The 15756-nt window shown below is 28.8% G+C and overlaps 1 protein-coding gene across 1 annotated transcript; it reads left to right on the forward strand.

Annotated features, from left to right (window-relative positions):
- The first annotated feature begins 982 nt into the window (after window positions 1–982).
- On the forward strand, window positions 983–12468 carry LOC112684769 (UPF0602 protein C4orf47 homolog). Its single transcript, XM_025556432.1, is given in 7 exon segments — window positions 983–1052; window positions 1121–1271; window positions 5956–6065; window positions 6161–6287; window positions 10799–10988; window positions 12222–12338; window positions 12340–12468. Coding segments are annotated over 7 exon segments (894 nt in total).
- Window positions 12469–15756: the final 3288 nt, after the last annotated feature.

The following is a 15756-nucleotide window of genomic DNA, read 5'->3' on the forward strand; positions in this document are numbered from 1 at the left end:
TATTTTACAATGAAAATGAAAATGTTATTATGATGTCGATGATGTTGACGCTTTAATTGTTCGCAGTATTATAGGGCTTGCAAACAGTACAGATTGTGTTGTTATGGTGGGCGAAGACACTGATCTTTTGGTCCTACTGACAGCTCTGGTATCTTCATTTTGTTTAACATTTATTATTTGAGCCAGGAAAAGGAAAATCGGACCATATGTGTTATAGTGGTAACAATTTCAAATATATAAAACATGTTAAGAACAACATATTATTTTCCCATGCTTTCAATGGATGTGAAACAATTACAGCATTTTTCAGACAAGGGAAAATTAATATAAAGTTAATATAATATACGAATTTATTACAAACGTATTTCCAACGCATAATTGCCGTTCATTTATAACTGGTGGTTTAAAAGGGTCTAATTTCGAAATCTATTTTTAAACTTTCATACTTTGTCAAAACTATTAAATTGAACGTTAAATGCAAAATTACAATCTTTACAATTTAAGTAGTATGACTTTTTGTCGTATGTTCGACAAATTTAAAAAGAACCACAAAAAACTACAAAAACTAAAAAAAAAAAAATTAATTTTTTAAAAAAGAACTTTAAAAACGATAATTTTCAACGTAAATTATCAATCTTCATTTTTAACCAAGCTCATTATTTTATGGAGAATTTAGCGCTCTATATTTTAAACTCGATTATGTTTTTTGATAAAAATAATAGTAGTTTGTTTATTCTCAAAAAACTAGTCTAATTTGACTGGCCTATTATAAATAATTGTCTGTTTATATAGTAACACTTATTTTAACTGATATTTTTTAAATGGTTTTCAATAGAAACAAATAAATAATATTTAACATTTAAAAATTTTCAATAATTTGAGGACTAACATTTGATTTTTATACTAAATAATATTTAACGTGTAAAATAAATTAGTATCATGTCGAAAGTAAATATGAACCAGACACAAAGAAAAAAACGATATGGATCGTATTGGTCTATTTTCAGAAATGCCGTACTTGCTTGGTGACAAATATGACGAAATCGGAAAATGTAAGCGAAAATATTATTTTAAACGTTTTTTTTTTTTGAATATGTATTAATAATATGATTAATTTCAGCAAAACCCATTAGGGACTTGAAGTTTTCACAAATGTATCCAAGTGGAGTAAAAACCAAAAGTGGAGTACTAGACCATTATTTCGATAAAAAATTCAAAAGGTTGTATGAAAATGAAAAATGGAAATCGCCGTATCAAGGGCTTTATACAAGGTTATTATTTTTAAAAACTGGCCGTGCGATTTGATATAAATAACGAAAATCGACTGAATTTAATTATTTTTCTTAGATTTTATATTATTTAAAACGATTTTTAAACGTACAAAACACGAAAACAGTAATACCCTTCAACTTAATTTAATACCGGGCTTATACCTCTTCTACATTCAGCCGCTGCCCCTGCTACTCACGCCGCCGGCGTTTACTCCTCAAAATACGTCTGTGGCATCGTCGACTGCGGTAAGCGTTCACATTGCCTTGTAAATTATAGCAGCAGTAACTAATCGTACGTCCTCAGCCATTGCCATTGCTCCTCGCGCTGTCGAATTTACTTCCCGAAATAATTTACCGTCAGCGTCAGAACCAATGAGTGTTTACATTGTCCTGCTAATTTTTTAGCAACTTTACCGGCCGGGCAAATGCGTTTCGTGTTTATATTCTGCTCGATCAGCTACCGCCAAAATGGTCTTTCGCGTAATATTCACGTCATTTTGTTCACTCTTGCGCGCGTGCATTCCAATTGACTTAGAATGCGCCAAGCTGATTGGAGGAGCAACGAATCAGTAGTACAATTTCTAGAAATTAATGATACATATGTATGTTTAAACTCGGTGCCGGAGCTGCAATTATTTCTGTATCGTCCGTTTAGCGAGGTCGACCAGGAGCTTAAACTTTACTAGCAGGGACGCCCGGATGGGGGGGGGGCAGTGGGGGCCATTGCCCCTCCTGAGATTTTCGCGTCACTTACAAAATTGAAAGTTATTTTACATAAAGCTGATCTTGGGTATTCAGTGACTATTCGACAATCCTTGTATCTAATAAGTATCTAACATTTTTTTAATCAACAAATGATGATTCAATTAATTTATTTGCTTCGAACAAAAGGAGATTGACATTACTTTTTGAATAAAATAATAAAATATGATGCGAATTCAATCAAATAAAGTTGTTTTTTGTTTAAACTTTATTATATTTTTTCTTATAAATATTAAAACTAATAACTAATAATGTAATTTTATATAAACTTAAATGAGTTTTGATTTTTAAAAAATTATTAATGATAGTAATACAAAATATGAGTAGATGAAATATGTAGCAGTAAATCTTCCTATAAGTATTTGGCGTTAGGTGAATTGCGTCCCATTTCCATAAAACTAGGTGAATTGCGTCCCTGTTGTAATTTAATACTAGGTGAATTGCGTCCCTGTTATATTTTAATACTCGGTATGTAACAAATACATAAAATATACTAAGTTAATACATTAGTTGAAATATAATTTACAAATTAAATAAAAAAAATCCAATAAGTATATACAATACATTTTCATACTAAACATTAATAACATTTGTAGGTCAATTATTTAATTATTCGTCAATTATTTATGTAAAAAATAGTAAAATTATTATAAAAGTATATTAAACTGGTAAAAATTTAAATGAAACGGCTTTGACGTATTCAAATCTGGTCAGTAATTTATTATTATATTCAATCATTTTTTCTCCAATATAATTTTCTTTTTCGATAATTTGACGTGATTTTCTTTGTCCATTACTACGTAATTTTTATATATGTTTCGGATTGAATATTTTTTATAACATCAATAAAATTGTAAATATTTGGATGACTAGAGATAAATAGATTATTTAATTTAGAGTGGAATGCCTCACAACTATTGGTTGTCTGATTTGTTGTTGGTGTAAATTCAGCCCAGAGATATGGTGGAAAACTAGCATCTTTTGTAATGTAAGTTTTAAATATGTAATCTATGAATTTATTAATTTGTTCGTCTTCAATAAGTAAAATGGATTGCAAATCATTTTGAAAGCATTCTTCTACCTCATCTGAATGTAAGAAAGGCAACCCAAATAAATACTTTAAAAATTGCCCTTTTTTCAGAATTATAATCTTTAAAAACTTTTGTCAAACCAAGAGACTGTATTTTTCTCCACCAACTTTGCCCTAGATGAAAACGACATCCCTTAATTTGAGCTGTAGGTAATACATGTCTTACAGCAGAATGTATTGCGGATTCAAAATCGATGTGGACATATGTAGGAGAAAACAGGAAACCATTTGTATCACAATGATGTAATACATGTTTAAATAATTGCACATACGTTTCAGTGTGTTTGTTTTGTGGTAAAAAATATATAAGAGGCACGTAATTATCATTATGGAGTCCATGAATTGTAAAAACTTGCATAAAAAATTTTGGACACGATTTAAATGTACCATCAATATAAATATGTTGTACTTTGCATAATACCTCTAAATTTGATATCGTTGAAAAACCAACTATGCCATTTGGTTTGTCATTCACTAATAAAAATTTTTCCAGTTTATTGGTTTTTATTTCGTACACACATAAAGAATCGTGTAGTTCGGAAAGGCTATTCGGTAGTTTTGAGTGAACAGATGTACGTGCATAACGAATATTTCTTTTAATTAGTGCCACATCGCTAGTTGTCATTATTTTTTAATTCTACTTGTAAAAGTTTCGATGGTGTTGACGAAATATCATCTATAGCATTTCTTTTGAGAGAATTACTAATATTTTGTCGATTTAATAATTTTTGTTCTGGTTTTGGGTGATTATGCTCTTTAGATTGTTCTATTATATTAAAATTATTTTCACATTTAAAAAAAACATTTACAAGATTTTATACAGCAGCACCAACGTTGTATGTCATTTCTTAATAGTTTTTGGAATCGAAATTTAAAACCTTCAATTATAACTATTTTTTTATTTTTTTCACTTATTGAAAACTCCATTTAAAATTAATAATAAATAAAAAATTACACTGCAGTATACTGACGATTGACGACTGCGGACTGACGGACGACTGCTTGTCAACTGCATAATATGTTGGGAAATTTGAAATCACAAATATTATATAGTAATTATATGTTATCGCAATTGTTGTCGCGAACGGTCGAATATAAATGTAAAAATATACTCAGTCCGATTCTAAACGCGCGTATTGCATTGATACTGAAACGGTCATGTGAGATAAAATATTATTTAATTCTTGGATATTCCGATAAAAGATATCAATACAAATAAAATAAAATAAAGGTTCTGCTGTTCTGCAGTTATATCGCTTAGAATGAAATATTTTGTGTGTAACATTTCAAAAAGTATCGGGGACGCAATTCACCTATTCGGAAAAAATATTGGGGACGCAATTCACCTATCTGTGTATTAATATTTTTTTTTGGGACGCAATTCACCGGACCCGAAGTATTTAGGTACTTACAATTTTTTTGCCCTCCCCTGAGCTACATTTCTGTGGGCGTCCCTGGTTACTATTCAAACCAAGTGCACGTGTACGAAAGTAAAATAAAAAAAATGAAAACATCGCAAAAATTACGTGCGCTCAACGTCCTACTTCGCACATTTCTGCGTGATAACTGAATTCGTGAACACGGGCTCGCGTTGCCGGTTACACTGTTGCTCGTCGCTGCTCAACCGCTGCTGACGGTAGCGTCGGGCAATGCAATACACTGCGAGAAGCACGATCAGCGCGAGTGACGAGTAACCTTGCTAATTTCATGCTCACTTCTATGTTCATTGCTACAGAAGTGGGCTGAACGCAAAACGAGAAATAATGAATCCTTTGCCGTTGTCTTCAAACATATCTTTCGAAAAAAAAATGGACTAAAATTACCTTAAAATCATTGATATCATTGAACTAGTGAAACCTGAACTCAATCCTTCTTCCGTCGATTTCCCAGGAACAATCGTAAATGGTTTCAAATTTTTACTGGTTATTAACCAAAAAATTGAACAAACATATTATTTTAACAAATTCGAAAAAAAAAATCATTATTTTACCATAAGATTACAAGATCGTGATTAAAGAATTGAAATAATTTAATCTATCATCGATGGTGTCCAAATCTTGACCTACGGTTTGGTGGACAGAATTTTTACCATTTAGAATCAGTCATCAAATCTTTTTTGAGTTTATCCGGTAACTACGTTTAGTTTGCAAGATCCCTTTTTTTTTTTCATTTACACGACAAGTACGGTCGACTAATTTTCGAATTACAGCAGAAATCTATAAAAATACACTCCATCAATACCTACCACTATAGTGTTATAACGAATTATAATGTGCATACATCGATTGTATTTCAAGGTGCAAATTGTGAGTGATTATAATCATAGGCGTGCGCACGGTTGGTGCCGGGTGTGCACGGACACCCCCAGAAATGTTGTAAACGGAGCCCTATAATTTAACCATTTTAACTGATGTTTCTCAAATTTAGTGCAATTTATTCTGAAATATTTAGTAAAAATAAACATTGTTTTGTGACAGAAAAAGAAAAAATAAATGCTTAAAATTGTTGCGCAAACACTTTTTATGATAATGTAACAGCTACAATTGACTGCCATAAGTACAAATCATAAATAATTGAAGTTTTCTGAGGAAAATATACGAAATTCAATGAGAACATATTTATTGAGACTAATAAACCACAATATAAAATAAAAAATTAAAGTTATGTTTATTTAATTATTCATACATTATCATTTATTAAATATACCTACACGTTTTGTTAAGATAAGGCCCTAAAGTATTGTAGGCATCCTATAAAATACAGGTTTACGCACGCCTAAGGTTTGAATTCACTTATACAGTTAACTTATGATCTAGTTTTTCTATTTTTTAGATCGCATCGTGTTGAAAACTCCGATATCAAACCTTTTGTACCTTGGCCCGGTTCGAAACACCATTCCACTCCTGGCGATTACTACGGAACATTTGGTCCTAAACGCCCAGGTATACGAGTATTCACAATTTTAATGTGTCTACAAAAAATATAAATGTTACTTTGTAAAAATAGTTTTTTTAACTTATGTTGTGTTTATTTCAAGCAATGTCAAATCGTCGCAAAGCATCACCGACGAAAAAACCAGAGCTTCCCAATATAAAAACTAGACCGACCAACACAAGAGGCCCCGGATATGCAGATATTGGTTTATCTAAATTTCCTTTACACATGTATGTAAAAATTTTACTTAGATTTATGAACTGTGTCTAGAATCGTGAAAATATACGTGGTTAATCCTTAATGATCGAAGGATCTCAGTGGAGATCCTTGTTTACAAGAGTATAGCGAGATTACTTTATAGTGATTTCGGGGTTTTATCTCGCACTATTGTTATTCTTATTGGTATGAGTAGTTTTTCACAGTGTTATCAAAAACGTATTGTCGCACCACTTTTTGTTTATACTTTATCGAGTGCGCGATTGAATTACTGCCCCCCCCCCCCACTATAGAATGTAGAGCCAGTGTTAGGGAAAGCATGTGGGGGATATAGAAATACCTATTTTTGTAGTCGATAATCATCAAAAAATTTAGAGGTATTAGTGTTATAGAATTTTGTTTTAGAAAATAGTCAGTAAATTTGTTCGTTTATAAAACCTTCTCTCCATAAATATTTGCTTACGCCGGCAGCCGTTTATTTATCACTGTGCTGATATATGTTGTCGCGTCAATTCTTTTACTAGGGTACTGATTTGTATGTATGTACATATTTGTCATGATTTATGGTAATCGAACGATTCTGCTATAGAAATATGTTTCAGGACTGTCTAAATGTTTTAAGCTATGGTTGATACTACGTATTCTTACATATTTGAAGTGGTTTACATATTTTTTTCCTTTGTCTTATTTATTTTTGTTTAATATTCTCCTATTTTGAAAATATTACAGTTATCGCCATTAAATTTAATTAAAAATATGCTTTAAATTACCAACAGCTCTAGCCGTACGTCACGAGACTCGCTTCAGACCTACTGAATTAAAACTTTCAAATTTGCACCTATAGCTTCTGTTGACGTGGAAAGGTCCTTAATCCGTTACAAGAATATATTGCGTCTCAATCGATGTCGATTTATTTTTGAAAACTTAAAATTATTCATGGTTTCCCATTGTTTGTCGACGACGAAGATTTTATACTTCAATGAATTTACTAAAGTATATAATTAAATGTATAATTTAATAATGATATTATTGTTTTTTTTTTTAAATTTTTTAATTTTTAAATTGATCCTTATGCCCGGGAACTATGGCAACATTTACTTAATATTATAGTTAATAATCTGACGTATTATTTAAATGTATTATTATGTACCAAGCTTATAGTGCTTATTAAAAATTAAATTTTTTTTTATTTTACATATCTTGTATTTTTAATTATATATTTTGATAAAAATAAATACTTTTATCCGCACTTTTATTTAGTAGTATTGCATTTGGCTTTTCGTACGTGTAACACACTTTACTGAGCGACGAGCCTACGTTAATGCCTGTCTACGAGTATATAATTAGTATACATATATATATATAGCGTATTATAATATAGTATATTATCGTATTTATTGTATGTCTATTGCCGTGCATTCGTGATATAGGTACAATACGAGCCAAACAAAACAAAAAATGCACATACCTATATTAATTTTGGAGGACAAATAAAATTGGACACATATAATTACATGTTTAAAATGCTGTGTTGAGATTTACGAAATTTTTATTGAAATATTCAGATCATAGAAAAATAATAAATTTTTCAGCAAGATGAAGAGCATTATTTAAAACGAAGACGGTTGACTACTTTTCCTGAGACCGACGGAACCCCTATTATTAGTTAAATACTGTAATAAATATTATGCTTTTATCTAAAAAATTCTTCACAATATTTATTTTTATATTTTCTAAATCCATAACCATCTTATCGAATATGGTATTTTACAAAAATATGTTTATAGTTTTGAATATCAATATTAACTTGATTGGGATAAATGAAAAAATAATGTTTTGTTTCAAGTTAATCAGTAATGAAATAAGTTACGTTAATAAGTTAAATAACCTTAACTTTTAACTTAACTTTTAACTTATTAACTCTTTAATTCCCAGGCTTGATTATAATTATAATTGTTTCTGATGACGCATGATCTAAACACGAGTGTTTTTGTCTATTTGATAATCTTGTAATTAAATTGAAACATAAACCGTTTTCTGATAACAAATCTAAATAATCATAATTATTAGTTGTTTTTGTACTAATTCAATTTGTGTTTATGTTTTTTGTTTGCCAAGTACGTGTACCAGTACTCAAATTTAAGTTGTTAAAGACATATTTTTGCAAATTTTTGAAAACCCATACGATCAGATGAAGGTGACCTATACATCAGTGGCTTTGCCATAAGGGGAGGGGATGAGGGGGGCTGAAGCCCCCTGAAATGTTGAGAAAATTATATTTATGGTCTATGAAAATCGCTAAAAAAATAAAACTATTTAAACATTTTAGTATTAACACTTTACAATTATTTATTTGTGGTAGTAGGTATTTAATGCATATAATATTGTGCATCGGTCGCGAATTGCGAATTCAACTTCAGAGTCAAGATTTGTCGAACTCAAATTATTATCTATTCATAGATCCATTGAAATTTCAGTTAATCGAATATTTGATACATTTGATAACAGCGGAAAGGCTCAAAGGTTAAAATTGTCACTTAAATTTTTTGTTATTTAATAATAAAATTAATTAAAAATGTTAAAAAGTAATTAAATAGGTATTGTTAATGATTTTTATTCATTGTATTATATTCATGTTTATTAAGTAGAGGTTTGTTTTATTATATAAAATGTTGGTCTATTATATTATGTCCTATTAAAAAAAAAAAAAAAAAAAATCATTGCTATTTTTATTATTTTTTTTTAATATGTAATATGTACAAAATAATTTATTTTATATAACTATAAAATACAATACCCCCCCCCCACAGAAGAAAAATCCTGAATACGCCACTACTATACATACATACTACAATTATAGGCAAATTATTGATAATTAAAGAAATGTTAACAATATCATATTCTACAAAATCAAAGTCATAAAAATTAGCATTTAGATATTTTTTACAAAATTTATTATACCAAAATTTTGGTATTTTTTGTATTAGAAAACATTATATTGTAACCAGGTTAGGGTGTCCGATATTTATAAATGAACGATTTTTTTCTTCAAATTCAAGGAGTGACGCCTGGGAATCTTTTCCAATGAATCTAAAAATAAAATATACAAAATTTGAGTTTTATATAATATGATTAACAGAGCGCAAATATTTTGTGAAAAATTCCCGTTTTTATGTTTTTTAGCAGTTATCTTTTTAAATATTAAAGATACAAAAAAAATTGTAATTACTTAAATTGATCTAATTTATTTTTACTAAAATATGTGTAACTATAAATTGTTGCGTTAACTCATTTTTACAAAAATAGTTTTTACTGACTTCTAAGAAAAAAAACAAAATTTGTGCGATAATATCTAAAAAACTACAAATTTTTAAATTTTTTCTAAACTTTGAGCTTAGAGAGCGCCTTGTTAATCATATTATATAAAGCTCAAATTTTATAGATTTTATTTTTAGGCCCATAGGAAAAAATTCTCAGGCGTCACTTCTCGAATTTTAAAACTTCAAAAATAACGGGCACCCTAAACCAGGTATTTTATAGTGACAAGAAAATGTGTCATTCACGTCTTAGTCAAGATTAATATAGGTATCTGTTTTTTTTTTTTACTATTTACTTAATTTTCCAAAAATAAGAGTAATTCCTCAAAATGTGCATTCACAATTATTTTTTATTCAAGCATATAATATTAAAAAAAGAATCATCTATATTATTTATGTATGAATCATATCTGAAAAAGATTAAAAATAATTAGTTCTATATTTATGACTTTTAATTATTAAAATTAGCCATGACAATTAAACAAAGTAAATAAGATATATTATACCCTCAGGGGGGTACTAAGCAACTAATACTACGGGTTTGGCGAACCTGGGGCCCCGAGCCCCACACTGAATTTAATTAGTTGGTGTGGACTGGTCCTTTAGGTTGGGGGCCGACAACCCTACCACTTAAAAAAAAGTAAATGTTAAGAAACAACAACATTATTTTAAGTCTCGGATGAAAGAGATTACGGATTTACAAATTGGAACATGGAACGTGCGATCTTTGTTTAGGACTGGAGCTTAGACGACATCTATATCGTGTCTTGAGCGATACGAGATGGATTTAACTGCTATTCAAAAAGTGAGATGAACAAGTTCAGGTAGCTTGAAGTCTTAAGGAATGGCTCTATTTTATAACGGGGGGACAAACATGATAGAGTTGTAGGGTTTATGGTTAAAGAAAATTACCTACCACAAATTACAAATTTCAAACCTATAAATGACCGTCTATGTTATATAGAACTTAAATATAAGTGGCATAATTTGATCCTAATTAACTGTTATTCACCCACTGAAGATAAAAATGAGTTTTATGTTTTCTTGTATATAAATTATAATATGTTGTATTATATATTTATGAATAACATAAATGCTAAATTCTAAAAAATATGAGACACTGGTGGGAACAGTTGAGTTCTTGAACCGAACCCTGCACCACACTTAGTTTTTGATCTTAGAAGTTTTATATTTCAATATATTTGTAGAGTCAGTCCATATGATGTCCCAAAGAAACCAAAGAGGCAGATTGAAATACCGTATAAATCATGTTCTGGACCCAATACCTACTTTCAAAAAAATCCTTACTTTACAAAAGACTTTCAACCAACGTATCGAAAGATTCCAAAACCAAAAACTGTGGAAATACCATTTAAAGGTCCCAATAAAAAAGCTAACGTAAGTATTACAATATTTTAATACTTGTCAGTTCCTAAAAATTGTTTCATTCAAAAAAATATGCAATTTATATTCTAGTTAACTTAATGGTTTCTTATAAATTGTAGTTATGGTTAACTATTGACATTAGGGTTTTAAAATATCATGAAATTAATTTTTTTGAGATAAGTATTTTATGAAAGTTTCATGAAATATTTAATTTTGATGAAAAAAATTTAATTTAAACTGTAGTACAAAATTCAACAAACATATAAAAGTGATTAATGTTATAGAAATTGTATAGATTTTTATAAATTAGTTTGAAAAAAAGCTTTAGAACTTATTAATTCAATAAATTTCTTAGTTTATGATTTTTTAAATATTTTATAATTATTAATTATATGTATTTATAAATAATTATAATGATCTATGTATTAATATAAATTTATAACATTTACATAGTATTGCTATTTGAATTCAAATTTTAAATTAATAAAATAATATGATTTGTCTTAAAATTTATAAATTATAGCATATATTTTATTAATGTATTAAGTATTATTAATATATTAGTATTATCAACATAATTGACCATCTAGTGATGACCTTATAAATTATTTAAAAATAAATAATATCTTAATATTTCAAGAAGGGTGAAAGTTACAAAATTAACATCTTTCAAAGTGAAAATTGTATGCAAAATATTACCCAGTCTTAACACTAACTGATTATGAAATTATTGGAATATGTTTCTACTAATAAATATTGGTGTGAGTTCATTTTAAATAATTTGTATAATGCAATATTACTTAATTAACTTCGGCGGCCAATAATCTATATATTTTGGTAAATTATAATCATAAAAATTAACAAATGTGTACTAAAAAATGTGCAAATCTTAAATATTAGTCTGAACTTATAAATTCCTGTATTTAAACTTATTTGGTTGAGTATAATTTAATTTGTTCCACTATTATTTAATCGGAAAGTATTATATTATAATTTGTCAATGATGATTGGAATCGGAATTTATCAACTTATATACAAACTTGTAAAAACTGGTAAGGGAGTCAAAATAAAATAATTTATTTGATCCATGTGGGAGATACGGATTTCACTATTTGAGTGATATATTTATCAACTATAATCTATAATTACGGTATCGAGTATTTAAAAAATGTTGGTTAAAAGAATAATAATTTTTTAAAAATAACAAAATTATGAGAAACATAATTTGGTCTTTATATTTTTTAGGTAGGAAATGGTTTTGACAAGTGGCCTAAACATATAGTTGACCCTTACATTGATCCGTACAAAACTTCCCAAACATTAAAACTAAAATCAAAAAACAAAAGAAGCCAAAAATCAGCCAACAAACGAAACCCCATTCTATCCAACAAACGTAAAAAAAACATTTTATACAATTTCAACGATGAAGAGAAAAATAGAAATTTCGATGAACAACACAAATTGGGAGAGATATGGAATTACTAAACTGTAAACAGACAAGTCGTCGTAGCACCCGTAAATCATCAAGACGCTTTATTTATCTTTTTTTTTTGTACCCGATTTGTATTCGTGCCCTCCATTAAACATTTTGTAACTCTCTGCCTTTTACGCAAAACCGAATTCCTCGTCCGCGTGCTATAACAACGTCATAGTAGCACCACGCGACTGGATTAATACTTTCTGTTTTTAAGAATCTTTGTTTTTCGATTCGACTAAATGTAATAATAAATAAATATGAACAAATTACTTTAGGTAATTCTTTGCCTACAAAAATGATTTACAAAAACTAAAAAAAACTAGAATTTTTGGAGGATATAAGTTATTCGAGTCTATATAACTATGTTATATTATAATATGATTATCTATCATCGATGAGCAGTGAGAAGCAGGTCTTAAACACATCTGCACATGGTTATATAGACCAAATACCTTATATGCCCTAAACATTTTAGTGTTTTAGTTATTGTAAATCTTTTTGCAGGTGAAGAACTACCTAAAGTAATTTGTTCATAGTCATGACATTTAGGCAAATCGACAAACAAAGATTCTTACAAATAGTAAGTATTAATCCAGACGCTGGAAGGTGCGTTACCCCAGCACCCGTACTTTCGAAATCATGAATTGTAATCAAACAGTATTATGTACTTTATTTTGTACAATTTTATATAACCAAATTTGTACAAAATAAAGTACATAATACTGTACGGTTTAAAGTTGAAATTTGTAAAAAATAATTGATCCGGTTGCTGGGGTAACGTTACCACAGCACCCGTAAAGTGAAATTGAATTTCGGCGAGGTTTGAGGGTTGTACAAAATTTAATTTTGGTTGTACAAAATTGAACAAAAAAAAGTATATAATACTGCTTGATTACAAGTCATGATTTCGAAAGTACGGGTGCTGGGGTAACGCACCCGACGCTGGGTTGCTGTTATGACATCGTTATAGCACCCGGACGGGAAATTCGGTTTTGCGTAAAAGAAAGAGGGGTATACATTTATTTAAAGAGGGTACAAAGAAATGAGATAGATAATTAGGGTTATGATTATTTACGGGTGTTACGATGATCCATCTGTGAGTTTGGAAAAAATAAACCAAAATAATGAATAAAAGATAAAAATATTGTGTTATTAAGCTTTGCTAATGTAATTGGTGTACCTAATATGATATATATTATTAATATAAAACAGTACTGTAGTACTGAATAACAGCTAAATTATGTGTAATATGCCATATGTTGGTAATAGAAAAAATAACGAGAAAAAATATTTGTAAGCCCTTCAGTTAAAAAATTAATAATAGCTTATATATTGTTGTATATTGGGTATATTGGATTTTAGGCGTGCGCAGAGTTTTAAGTCGAAGGCAATGAATATTTTTACCGACCCATTATTTTTCACATAACAACGGCCTATACATGACTATTATACTGTAGAAATCTATAGTGTACTGTGTTTTTTTTAACCTATAACTTATTTAAACACAGTATAGATGAGCTTGATTGATTACATTTTTCAGACAACCAACTTATTTTTTATTGAGCATTTTACGATGTATAGCTTACACCATTAAACCCTAACAAATCTATTTAAGCCCTACAGGGGTAGCAAGAACACAGGTAGTCGAAAGTAGAATTTGTAATTTGCACCAAAATTAGTATCTGTTTGATTATCGATTATTCGATGTTATAATATTCGATTATTACTCGGTATCCTCGTCGACATCGAGACTATAGATCAAGCCATCTATAGCCAATCCAAATGATCTTGCGGACCACTTTGAAAATATATATATATATTCATTAGATAAATTTTATTGATGATATTTAAAAATGTAATTTAATAATTTATATCGAATGGATAAAATTATTTATAATGAAAAATAAATATACATCCCTTTATTGATTTTTGTTTATTATTTTTTTTTCTTAGCCAAAACCTTAAAATATTTATCTACTGAATGTCTACATAAATGTGTAAATTTTAATTTTAGCAATGGTAAGGATTAAAATCTAACATCGAAAATAACTACAGCTGTGAATCTTAATCATTTTAGAAGTGGAAAATTAACTTTTTAAACATGATAAAAAATGGTGTTTCGTCCAAATGTAGGATCCATAATTATTATTAATATATAATATAATATAATATATAATATATTATTAATATATATAATATTGATATTTTTATTTGAACACAAAATATGTTTATAATTAGCAAACTGTATATTTAACTAATAATTTTATAATTAAATAATTATAAAAATAAAATGAAATGCAACATAATTTGGCAGTGTCACTGACGCTGCGTTGAATTAGGAGTGGCAACTCATGCTTTTAATACCCGACCGGACGATATTGTTTATTATCTAATCGATAATACAATTACTATACGTACATTACATAAGTGGTAAGAATACAAAAACACAAGACCGCTACTATAATAATGATTTTAAAACAAATATTTTTATTTTTAACAATACATTTAAATAATTTATGAATCTATTTCATTAGTTATCTGACGAAATCAAAAAACAATTTAAATCATTTTAATGGAACACGGCGCATAGTATATGCAATATTGATGCATACACGCATGCATCTATTTTATAGATCTATTCAAATTAGTGGTGGGTCGTTACCGCTGTATTCGGTAACGATTACATAGATGGAACGAGTAGGAACGAGTAAATTCAGTATAAATTTATTATTTATTATTCACAAACTACAAAATGGTCCCTATCAGGCGATACTAACACTGAATACCGAATGTAAGCGCTCATATATCGGTAATACAAGACAACAAGGTATTGCTGTCAACGGCGATGGTGTCATTGCGCAGTGATTCAGGGCAATGGGTCCCAGGACGCATATTATTAGATTCTGGGTCCCATAGTAATTATATTTATTTAAGTTAAAAAAGAAACACGTTAAGCATGATTTATGCTGAATAGGAGATAGTACGCAAAAGGCATCGTCAGTGGTAGTTGCAATAATTGCAGCCGAAGACAGACAATTTACATTGACATCTATGTATTTCGTATTGAAGCATATTAACAATAATTTATCGTCAAAATTAATAGATAATAAAATTTTCATTCCATTTATTATTTCCATACCTGAAAAGATATTAGAAATTTTACCATTCTTATATTCGTTGTTTTATACTCAGATTTTCAAAATATATAAGAACTCTCACAAAATATCAATACTTACAAAAAAAAAAAAAAAATAAATAAAATAAAAAAATACAGATAAAAGAGGATTACTAATCTCTCAACGA

Source organism: Sipha flava, unplaced genomic scaffold, assembly GCF_003268045.1.
Source record: "Sipha flava isolate LNK unplaced genomic scaffold, YSA_version1 257_pilon_pilon, whole genome shotgun sequence".
NCBI classification, from domain to species: domain Eukaryota; kingdom Metazoa; phylum Arthropoda; class Insecta; order Hemiptera; family Aphididae; genus Sipha; species Sipha flava.